Below are 13,080 nucleotides of genomic sequence, written 5' to 3'. Positions count from 1 at the left end.
CTCTGAGATATCACAATTCCATCTTTAGATTAGGCCACATTGATTCCCATGAAATATCAAAGTTTTCCAAGATACTTGATTTGAAAATGATGGCATAAATGTTGCTTCAACTGAGTAATCCCACAATTATCACTACTTGTGATGACAATATCATCAACATACACCACTAAGTAGATAAACCTAGAAGCTGAATGACAATAAAAGAAAGAATGATTAGCCTCACTCTGAGTCATACCAAGTTGTTGAACAACACTGCTAAATCTGCCAAACCAAGCTCGTGGAGATTGCTTGAGACCATATACAAACTTGCGGAGACAACAAACAAGACTCCATTCCCCCAGAGCAACAAACCTAAGAGGTTGCTCCATATAAACTTCCACCACAAGATTACCATGAAGAAAAGCATTCTTAATATCAAGTTGATAGAGAGGCCTGTGGCGGACAGCAGCCATGGCAATAAAGAGGCGAACAAAAGATATATTCACCACAGGGGAAAAAAATATCACCATAATCTAGTCCAAACACTTGAGTGAAATCCTTCGCCACCTAGCAAGTTTTAAGACGATCCACTTTACCATCGGGATCAACCTTAACGGTATAAATCCAACGACAACCAACAACAGATTTTCCTAACGGAAGAAGGACCGGATCCTATCTGCCATTGTGCTGAAGAGCACTCATTTCATCAATCATAGCATGTCTTCATTCGGAATGTGAAAGTGCTTCACCTGTAGTCTTAGGAATAGACACAAAAGACAAAGATAGAAGACATGCAAAACATGATGGAGAAAGACAATGGTAACTAATATTAACTGAATACCTGACCGGAGGGCGGATATCACAGGAACCTTTACCGAGAGCAATGGAAAGGTCACTAGCTGAAGGTGGGACCAAAGTTGTAAGAACCTGCACCGTTAATTAAGGAAATTAATTAATTATGTGAAATTACGAAATAATTTCATAATTGACCCTAATAATTATTATGAGGCTTAAATAATATTGGTAAGTGATTAATAATGCTGAAAGTCGGTTTTCTGATGAAAAGTGCAGATACCGGCTCTGCTACTCGGTATAAATGCGTACCGGTGAAGTATCTCGAAAAATTATGAAAAGTGTGTATATGTCACTAGAATAATATATAGGACTTGTAAAATGAGTTTCAAGTCAAAATGACGAGAACTGATGCCAGAACTAATATTGTTAGCGTGAAAACGCGTACCGAAAAAGTATTGCGAAAAATTAAAATTAAAATATAAAAAAATTTAGAAAAATGGTTAGGTTCAGAATATGAAGTTTGAGATTAAAATAATAAGCGTAGCTATTAACGCTAATACTGCGCGATTAACTTAAGCGTGCCTATAAATACCCATGGGCACATGATCCTAGGTCAGAAAATTATAAACTTGCGTGGGTTTTCTGAGGTTCTTGAGGCAGCCACCCTTCTCTCATCTTCTCTCCTCCATAGAAGCTCCAAGAGAGAACCTTTCCATTTCATTTCTTCACCAAAGTTGCTTGTATGAGTGTGCTCTAGCCATGTGTGGGTAAAAGTCCAGCCATTTCTGAGTTGTGGGATTGTGGTGGGGGGGAAAGCTTCTGACTTTGAGGTTGTGAGGTGTGGGAGCCATCCCCATGCCATTTTGAGCTTCATGGTATTTTCGTAGCTTTGTTGAACCTGAGTTTTGGGTCAGTTTGGAGAGCTCCAAGAGCCTACTTTTCTGTTGAGTTTGAACCTCCATAGGTATACCTTGAACATTCCCTTTTAAATTTCATGAAAATAGCTTGTTTGTGTCATGAAAAGAGATAACTTTGATTAATCAAGTTAAAGGTTGTTAATACATGTATAATAAGTAGTGTTGAACTGCTGTTTTGAGAAAAATTGAACCTTGGACCATTGGAATCCATTGGGTTCTCGAATTATGCAGAAAATTCTGCATTTTCACGTTTTCTGCACAGGTAGCAATCGATTACCTTTGAGTGGTAATCGATTACCATGAAGGGTAATGGATTACCCCTGTATGGTAATCGATTACCTAGTGCAAATGTGACAACAACAACCTAGTTTAGTAAAATTGCGATATCTTGAGCAACAGAGCTCCAAATTGAGTGAGGTTTCGACCTATGTGAAGCTAACACATAGAGCTAAAATTCTGTAAAATTTTATAGTCATTGGATAAGTGTATTGGTCGCAGTGTTAGTTTGAAGTCTCGACTTGGTTGCTGGAAATTCAGTTTGCAACAGTCACTTTGCGAAAAACATAATCGGAGTTATACAACTCCGAGTGAGACATAAAGCATATCGTTGGAAACCTTAAGATGTCTAGTTTAACATAGTAAAATAGTGGAATATTTAGTAAAGAGATGAAATTTCAGTCTTGAAAATGGTAAAGACAGTTTAGTGCTTGTTGCTTCGGAAAAGAGCCCGCAGTAAGCGAAACGAACAAGAAATAATGTTCATTTTAAATCTGAAAAGCTATGATATGTTTATTGATAGTATGAATGTTATGAAAATAGATATGTGACCTTGCTGGACACTATTATTACTTGTGACCCTTTGGACATCGAGTCGTAAGGGAGGGTTTAGCTTGACAAGTAAGCTTTCGTGTCCTCGGTTTAGCCATTGTTTGTTCCACCATGTCCCATGGGGGGATGGTTATATGCATGATGTGTTTTCATGTACTGCTTATTTGAAATGCTATGGAGCTATTAAGTGCAATTGCTTATGATATGTATGTGGTGTTTCGCCTAGACAGGAGGCCATGGGGTGGTGTTGTGGCCGGGTACAACATAGGCTGGTATCGGTGTGGGTAATAGAGGTATTCATGCACTTCTCTGATCAGTAGAATAGTTATAACACACATGACATGATTATCTGCTGCATTGCACTAGTTTTGGAACTCATATTGTCAAACTGCTTTTGAACTTATATTGCACATGTAAGTGAGCTTGGGGAGGAAGATCCTTGAGGACCCCTTATCTTACTGAGATTTCTGTTTAGAGATCTCACCCCACGTTTGGGGCACCATTTTCAAGTTCAGGTAATGCGGGGGTTGAGACCTCTAGCGGTAGGAGGCCAGAGCTTAGCTGATTTATTTGCTGTTATGATTATCTGCTAGATGCTGACATGATATCTTTATGATTATGTTGTTATTGTTGAGACTCTGTAGGGATTGTTGTTATTTGGTGAGCATGGGTATTATCCATGCCACAACGTTTGACTATGTCTTGTTTTAGATTCGAGTTTTAATAATGTATCAGGATATTGTCCGGACTACGTGTTGTAGTTCCGTGACATAGATACTCACTTGTTTATATATGAGGTATTTCAGTTAGCTGTCCTTTGCAATTTACATACAAGCATTGTTTTGGAAAATGAATTAAGTAACCCAACTTGGTAATGATAATGACGTCATAATTGGAAAAGAAAAATATATTCCGCATTTTTATATTAAGCATGGCTTAATACGATGACATGTCAACAAACCGGGCATACACGGGGTGTTACAAAAGCCGAAGGAGGAGATACAGTCAGATGTGAACCCATATAAACATCTGGAGAAACCGAAAGTGGGGAAATAGGTTGCAACTCATTAGGAGAAGAGGTGACTAAAGGAGAGTCAGACACCGGGACCGAGAAAGATGGAAGGTATTCAAAGGAGGCGGCATGGATAGATGAATGAACAGAACCAGAATCCATAGGAGCAATAGTTGAGTTAAAAATGGAACTGATTCGATGAAGGAAACATCTATTGAGATAAAGTATATAAAAGATGGAGAGGATGCAGAAAGATACCTGATGAAGAAAATGAGAAATGAGAAGGCGATAAAGAGCAGAGTTGCAACTCTTAAAATAAATGAATCTTCAGGAATGCAAAAACCCAGAAGCCGAAGAAGAAAACAAGAGAGAGAAGGGATGAAATGCTAGGTAATGTGAAGATGCTGAAGAGAAAAGAGGAAATCAAAAGTTGAACGCGTGAAATGAAAAGGCAGGGACAAATATGTCAAATCAACACTGACAAGACAGTTGAAGCGATATTCAGACATCAGCATTAAATGTGCACAACACACGAAGGCGACACTCTAGGCACATCTTTCCAATTAGATAGCAACACATGTAAATATGAAATCGCCAAAATAAAGTCAAGAAGACGCAACGATTAGACCACATATCCCGGATAATGGGCAACGATACAACTTCAAAGGAAAGAACAAGTATACAAAGTATTGATTTTGGATCATACTCCCAATACCAAACAATGAATCCAAAGCTCGACTACCAACGAGCAAGGATGAATTGCAATAAGGACTTGCCCGTCTTAAATAGCGAAATAGAGAATATGATACATTATTTGAAATACGAAGATCATATCCTTTTATATTTATCTCGGCAACACAGACTCCTATACCATCGAGCTGGGGGACAAATAAATTATTTCTCAAAATCTACACTCAACAATAAAGTCAACAGAGTTGAGATATTAACACTAATAACCAACTACAAATGAAAAAGATGATGTCAAATTATAACTAGTATCAAGCAATAACTACACGGATCCCCAGCGAATTCCGGCTATAGCTTGGATACCAAACTGGGATCATAAAGTTGCAAATATAATGCACCTAGGTAGCCCAAATATCCAGACTACCGGGACAGGGGACACCTGTTATGAACCTGTATAAGAGGCTCATGCTATATAAACTATGAAGTCAAATAATAGGCAATAGAAAGAGAAAATTAATGTGACTAAAGGAAAGTATCAATCTAAGATACTAATCATAATACACAGCAACGAACCTGACCATGGGCTTATTAAAGAGGCACCAAAGGTCAGGAATTCCACTACCTAAAGGTAAATCCTATAAATAAGAGGTAAAACCTACATGTATGAACACTTACTCTATCTTTACTATTATGTTATTATTGTGCATACACACTCCCCCTTTGACTAATGCCATTATTACCAGTGAACAATAATCTGCTACACTCAAAGATATCTAATTTATAGATATCTGATTAAGCATCTAGATCCAAGATTAATTTGCTAATTTTTTGACTAGATATCTTTTTCATTAGTACAGAACAATTTATAAAATGTTTTATTTAATACTTCAGATTTGTTTTTTACAGTTGTATTGTTTAATTTTTAAAAATGAAAAATATTTTATTTGATTACACCTAGAGTCGTTATTTATTATTTTCCTCCATATGTATTGACTCTTTTGCTTCCAACGCATTATTCCAGCTATTAGCTTTTTTACTTTTTGCCTCTGCCAAAAGTTGTTTAATCTGTTCATATTTAATTTTAAATATCTTGAATAAATATTTAATGATGTACTTTTTCATTTTGAGTTAAATTAAATAAATTTATGTACCAAAAAAAAAAAAAATTAAATACATTTTTCAAAAAGCTAATGAAATTTTTTTAAATTAGCTATGAATAGATTCAGGACTTTTCGTGATAGGCAAAAAAGGTCAAAAAGTTTAATACGTGAAATAAAGCATTAGGAGAAAAAGAGTTGTCAATGCTTATCCCGAAAAAATGAAAAATGATGAATAACAGCGTGCAGATGTAACAAAAAAAATTCATTATTACTTTTGAAAATAATACAATACAGTGAAGCTCTGAACTAAATTCATTATTACTTTTGAAAATAATACAATAAAGTGAAGCTCTGAACTAAATTCATTATTACTTTTGAAAATAATACAATACCGTGAAGCTCTGAACTAAATGTTTAAATAAAAGTATATATATATATATATATATATATATATATATATATATATATATGTCCCAGATGAGAAAATTATATGAAAACTTATAAATATAATTAACTTCTTATTTATAATATTAGAAAATAAATTATGAAAAAAAATTGATAGTTTGCTATTTTAAAAAAATGGTTGCTTATAGTTAAAATAATTTCTCTATTTAATATAAAAATTATGTATTGATCATAACATTTAAATATTTTGATACAATATTAAGAATTTTATATCAAAATATAAAAAGATTAATTTATACACATTTTTATAATAATATTAATTAAATAAATAATTTTATGTCATACGATAGTCTTGGAGGTAAAAGTTGGATAAATACTTCTACCAAAAAAAAAAGTTGGATAAATACATTGTGGAAGGATCGATCACACGTTTAACAGTAGTAATTTTAATCTTTATTATATATATTATTAAACGATAACTAACAGATAATAAGAATGATAAACCTAAAATAGTAGTATGTATAATTATCTTGAAAAATATTTCTGCAGTTAATGCAGATAAGTTATCTACATTTACTTCCAAAACGACGTCGTTTTGGCATTGAAATATTAAAAAATTATAATTATAAAGACTATAATAACCTTGAAATAAATTAAAATTATAAAAACATCATGATTTTCGCCACGAAACGACGTCGTATTAGGCTTACTACAGATAACTTATCTGCATTAACTGCAGAAAAAAGCAAACCCATAATTATCCCTATTATTAAATATAATTTGTAGTTTTATTAAAAAAATTGGAAAACTTTTATTTTCAAATATGTATTTATTGGACGAGACAATAGACATTGTGAAGAGGAGAACATTGATTGATATACAATTTAAAATTTTATTGAATAATACCCTTTTTGCTCGTTTCTATAGGAGAATAAACTAAGGAAGTTCATTATCAGATGTTTGACATGCGGTGATATATCAGATGATTGGGTTTCATTTTCCAATATTTGTGTATATGGATGTTCACATATATGCTGATGACATATGGAATAAATATGCTTGAAGAGTTTTGATACAGTTTCATTCTTTTTGCACCATATAGAATACGCTTGAATGTATGTTACATTTTGGCAAATATCAAAATACCCAAATTCACGGTAACTAGGAAACTGTATACTATAACATTAATTTAGGATGATTAACTCGAAATTAGTTTTATATTTGTACAGGCCATTTTCTCCGCCCAGATTGTAGGTACGCCGCAAAGGAATAATTAGAATCTTAACATAAATAAAAAAATTTATATAATATTTTCGAAAGCCCCGTAATGGAATTGAATGTAGCAGCACCAAAAACGGCTTGTTGACACTTGAGCTAAGGCATTAGCTTTTGATTTTTATATTCTTCATTCCCCCCACCCCCCTAACAATGTATTGAATTCAGATCTTTCCACTTTAATCTTTTAGAATGGGGAATTCTTTTTTGTTTGGTTAAGTGTGGCTAATTACTCAACAACATTGATTTTCATAAATAGTTTACATATATATAGTTGTCTGTTTGGGCATGACAAAGTATGCTTCCATTTATTATTTAGTAGTATTGTAGGTTTCATGCAATTGAACAGCCAGCACAAAATCTTCTTATTTTTATGAAATTGGCTTTAAATAATTCAATAAATAACACTCCATACTCTTCTCTAGGATTGGCTTTAAATTATTTAATGATTAAATTTAATTATTATAATAGCTGAGTTTAGACTAGTTTAAAAAAAAAAAAAGAATATTATGCTATAATTTTTTGTCATATGTTATTTTTTCTTTTGGATTCCACGACTCTTATTACTTTTTTGGAGCGAGCCAGGTCCTTCAGCTATTCCATAACCCAAGTGGGAAAAGGAACTACACAAATATGAGATTAATCCTAAGTCAAGTGGGTATCAATTATTCAGCAGCTCTGACTTCAAAGATTCTCTCCCAAATTCGAATCGATACTCTTTTGGAAGTTCATCCTTATTTGAGTATATTACCACTTGAGCCAACCCTTGCGTTGGTTATTTTTTTTTAATTTGTAAGAAAAAAATAAAATTACTTTTATTAGGTTTTTTAATTAAAAATACTTATTTAGTTCTCTTTAAAAATTGTGTGGAAATTTTTAATTAAGAAAGATTTAAAAAAATCAACAAATGGCCCAATAGAACTTTGTAGCCATTGTGTTGAGAATCCAATTGGCTCCATTGACAAAATAAATTACAATGAACAGCTTCTTGTTTAACTTTAAAAGGGAAAGATCAAAACCCTTTTCATTAAGTCCATTTGATGTTCATCTAAAACTTGTTTCACATTTCATGATTACAACTTGATTTGGAGTGGCACAAGAGAGGTTTTTTTAATCTTATAAAAGAAAAGACAGAATATGGATTTCTTGCAACTTTTCTTTGTTGCATTAATGCCAATTCTGAAAGTTCTGTTGATTACTGCTATTGGGACATTCCTTGCAATTGAACGCTTTGGCATACTTAGGGAAAATGCCAGGAAGCACATGAATACTGTAAGTTTCATTTATTCCAAAATACTGTAACATGCTCCAAAGTTTCAAATTTTTTGTTCATAATTGATTGATCTATTACAGTATTTTATGTCCCCCCCCTAAAGAACAAAATAAGGACATTACATGGTAACTAACAAATAATATGAGCATTTTTATTTTATTTTATTTTTTCACAGATGGTATATTATCTCTTCACTCCAGCTCTTATCTGTAGCAGCCTGGCTAAAACCTTAACTTTTAAGAGCATGGTTATGCTGTAAGCTTGTACTTTCTCACTATTCTCTGACATGTTTTGTTTCTATTCATTTGATTGGTTAGAAGAGATGCTTGCTTTCATGAATAATGTAGGTGGTTCATGCCATTAAATGTTCTTCTCATATATATTATTGGGACAGCTCTTGGATGGTTACTTGTTAAAATAACTAGAGTCCCTCATCATTTGCAAGGCCTAGTCATGGGATGCTGTGCTTCAGGCAGGTTTATTTACAGATTTAATTTTTTTTTTCTTTATATACAGGGGTTTGCATTCATCATGCGACATGACCGCAAAAAGTTTCCTACACACACAATATTTTGCGGGGCCCGCATCTTTTGAAGCAAAAAAAAAAATCACGGCACACTAAACAAATCTCTATACATAACGCGATCACTTTTCCTACAACATAATTTTTATAAAACCCTTATATATATAGCGAGAGAGAGAGAGAGAGAGAAATAGAGAGGAGAGTACCAATTTATAAGCTTGTAAAAATAACAAGTTTGACACTCAATCTTAACCGTTGATTTCACTTGGATCTAATGATTAAAATTGAGCGTAGCATTTATAACGGTGTAAGATTGGGTTATTCTCATTAATTAATTATTAATTCTTAATAAATTATAACCACTAGATGCACAGAAATTAACGGTTAAGATTTAATATAAGATCTATTATTCTTATACCGATGTAAGTTGATCATGTTGTAACTTGATCTTGTCCCTACATAAATATATATATAGGCAATATCATTTAATACCGATGTAAATTACATTTTCAATCTTAGTTGTTGATTTTATTTGTATCTAATGGAATCATGTGACTGACAAATTAGAATCCTTGGATGCAAATAAATCAATAGATAAGATTGAGTGTAAGACTTCTTGTTATTTGGTGTTGGTTGATCATACTCCATATGTGTGTATTATGAAAATTTTCCATTTGATGTCTACAGGAAATCTTGGCAGTTTGGTTTTTATTATAGTTCCAGCTCTCTGTAAAGAAAGAAGCAATCCTTTTGGAGATGTAGATGTTTGCTACAGAAATGGACTAGCTTATGCTTCTCTGTCAATGGCAGTATGACACTAATTTTAAACATTTGGAATTTAAGTATGTCCATCACACAGTAAAGTTGAGATTTCAGAATTATTTTAAACATTTTCACTGTATTTCTGGTTTTTCAGCTAGGATCCACTTACTCTTGGTCAATTGTGTACAACATTGTCCGCATATATTCATCCAAGATTTCCAATGTTGCCAAAGTTGAAGAATCCATAGTAAATCCATTGCCAGGAACAGAAACTGATCCAGAAGACCATTCAAAGTGTTCCATAAGAGCTTTGTTTACTGCTGAGGACAAATCACAGCCTAATGATCGCATGGATCAACTTGAAGTTGAATGTAAAGTTCCTGATGAACAAGCACAGGTTGTTGTATTTTTCTAAGGGTTCCCTTTTTGTCATTTGACATGACAAGAACACTTTCCTACACACACAAATCAAGTGTGGGTCCCACGCTTAAAAAAAAAAGTCAGACCAAAGTCAGGATACAACGCCGTATCCTTAGGATACGACGCCGTATCCTTGTTGCAGGAATGAACAGTGCCATTCCTGCAACATGATTCTTATATTTCCCTTTTTCTAATGTAGTTACTTTATGTAAACATTTCTACATTGCATGAATTTCTTTCTCATTTTACTCTTTGACCACTGAAGTCTCAAATTCATTAATTGGAATGCATCAAAACCTTTATAGTGTTACCCCGTTAACATCCACTCCAACTTCTTTTTTGGATTCCACGACCCTATTTATTTTTTTGAGGCGAGTCATGCTCTGAGTATCCCCACGTGCTAGGTATGAGACTAATTTCGAGTCAAGCTGTTTGGTATTATCCAACTCTGAACTCAAAGGTCCTCTACAGGATTCGAGTCCATGCTCTTTTGGCAGTTTGTTCATCCATCATGGGGCTCATGTTATCACTTGAGCCTTGGGTTACCTCCAACTTCTTATACCAGACAAAGATGCCAGTTTCTGATTTTAATGAAATCTTATATTGTTTAGCTCAGAGTTAAATTGAATGGTATAAACAAGAATGGTTGGTGACTTAGGTATTACTATCTGCAAAGTGCTCTATCTAGTGGGAAAAAAGTAAAAGAGATAAATGGAATTAAAATGGAATATGACATGTCTTCATATACTAAAGACTTTGTACAAACGATGCCTTACATTTTCAAGAGTTTCACAGGTACCAGAAAAGCTAAAGATTATGAAACACCTCAAAATATTAGCTGATAAGATCAACTTAAGGACACTATTTGCACCTTCAACGATGGGAGCGGTATGTTCATAATTTTCCCATTTATCTCAGTAATCTTCCAATTATTTTCAATGAAGTAATTCATTTGAAGGAGATGGTATACTATGAAGTATAGAATGAGGTATTATACTAGTCACAATACAAATAATAACACTGACTCAGTCATATCAAATTCACAGCAATTACTATGTTGAAATTTGTTCTTAGCTTCAACATAGTAATTGATATGACCGAGTCAGTGTGTTAGACCAATGCCTACTTTGAACAAGCTTCATCAATTAAATTGTTTAACACTGAAGCTTAAGAAGGCATTGTTATCTTGATTTAATTTTGTATTGAAGCCTTATTAACTCTTCCAAACAATGATAATTTTGTTTTCCTTGTGTGTATGCAGATTATTGGTTTAACAATTGGTGTAGTCCCTCAATTTCGAAAACTACTAGTAGGTGATAGTGCTCCTCTCCATGTGTTTCAAGACTCTGCAAACATGATAGGGTGAGCATCCTCTACCACCTATTTGGGCATTAGATTAAAATATATTTAGCTACTTCCTTTTACTGTACTCTTTTTCTTTTCCCTTTTGCTTGGTTTTCAGGGATGCAAGCATTCCATCAATGATCTTATTGCTTGGGGCAAATCTTCAGGGTAATCAATCAATTATCAATAACATCAATTTTTCAATTTTGTCATTCATCTCTTGGGTTGAGTTAAGAGGGCGAGCCTGGAGCAATGGTACAGTTGTTCCTTTGTGACGGAATGGTCATAGGTTCGAATCTAGAAAACAGTCTCTTTGTAAATATGCAAGGATGAGGTTGTGTACAAGTATTACCCTCACACGAACCCTGAATTAGTTGGGTTAAAGGGGAGTGATTTTATCTCTTGGGCTGAGTTCAATATAGTAGTTACATTTGAAAATGAGTATGAGGACAAAAATTGGTTGCTTTTCAGGTATAAAAGGATTAGGAATGCAATTTCCACTTATTATTGGCATTATTGTGGTTAAATATATTGCCTTGCCAGCAATAGGAATAGGCATTGTTAAAGGTGCAGTTCACTTCAGCTTGATCCACCCTGATCCTTTATATCAGTTTGTTTTACTGCTCCAATTTGCCCTTCCACCTGCACTAGTCGTGAGTAAGTTGCTTATGAATTATGATACTTCAGTTCCATTTTAAGATGTTACTATACACTATAAGTTTTTTTTTTTTTTTTTTTTTTAAAAAAGAATTTAGTTGGAAAAATATTCATTTTATGACTGTATCAGGTACAATTACTCAATTGTTTGGAGTTGGTGAGAGTGAATGCTCAGTTATCATGTTAGCAACTTATTCCTGTGCTGCAGTTTCACTTACTTTCTGGTGTACATTCTTTATGTGGCTTGTACTATGACTCTTTTCTGTTGCAAGATGTTTTTTTTTTTTTTTTATGATTCACACATGCCTCACTGACAAAGTTTCACACAGTGTAGAAGTGTGGAAACCATATAATCATATATGATGTAACTTTATGCTATAATTTGTAGCCAAAGGTAATGTGAGAAAGGGGAAAAAAGATCTCAGACTAAATAAAATATTCACCATTGTTATCTTTAATTTAATACAACCGACCAATTAATTTTAGATAAAGGTGATGATTTTGTTCTTATAATATGAAGTAATTTTGAACTGCCACAATGCATAAACAATAAGGCAAAAGGACTAACATCTAGACACGTTTTCAGTGAACTAGTATCATTCTCAAAATACATTAGATAACTACTGAAAAATCATATTTTCTAAACCAATACCCCACCATCATATGTGCAAGCTCTGATAAAGAATGTACACCAGTGGGAGATTCTAATTGACCACACCTAAAAAGTTAAAAAGTTAGCCAGTGGGAGATTCTAAGGCCATGATAAAACAGAAAGTGAATATAAATATAAAAAAAAAATATTTTCTAATATTGTTGGAGATGTCTTGTCTCATGTTATACAGATAAATGTGTGGGGTTCACCATTTATAAAAAAATAAAATTAAATTAAAATTAAAAGAATTCACATATTTATCTCTATTCTCTATAACATGAGATAAGATATCTCCGATAATATGAGATTAATAAATCCATAAATATATAAGGAAAACAATCCATTTGTTGGGGTCAATAACATATTTTTCATTTCATTTTGTATATTGATTAAGTCCAAATTAATTTAATCAACATTCTACCTATAGTTGACCAATTAATATGATGTAGGT

The 13,080-nt window shown here is 33.2% G+C and overlaps 1 protein-coding gene across 1 annotated transcript; it reads left to right on the top strand.

Annotated features, from left to right (window-relative positions):
- Positions 1–8,135: 8,135 nt before the first annotated feature.
- Positions 8,136–12,232, top strand: LOC133293281 (protein PIN-LIKES 3-like). The gene is made up of 10 exons (XM_061491819.1): positions 8,136–8,270; positions 8,447–8,526; positions 8,619–8,743; positions 9,482–9,603; positions 9,711–9,953; positions 10,772–10,864; positions 11,238–11,338; positions 11,439–11,488; positions 11,792–11,977; positions 12,108–12,232. The coding sequence occupies exons 1-10, from the start codon at positions 8,136–8,138 to the stop codon at positions 12,230–12,232; spliced, it is 1,260 nt and encodes a 419-aa protein (XP_061347803.1).
- Positions 12,233–13,080: the final 848 nt, after the last annotated feature.

The sequence above is a fragment of the Gastrolobium bilobum genome, unplaced genomic scaffold (genome assembly GCF_033153095.1).
Source record: "Gastrolobium bilobum isolate Gb01-03AN ecotype WA unplaced genomic scaffold, APGP_CSIRO_Gbil_v1 utg54545, whole genome shotgun sequence".
Classification (NCBI taxonomy): domain Eukaryota; kingdom Viridiplantae; phylum Streptophyta; class Magnoliopsida; order Fabales; family Fabaceae; genus Gastrolobium; species Gastrolobium bilobum.
Note: the sequence above shows the minus strand (reverse complement) of the source record. Positions and strands in the feature narration are given on the sequence as shown.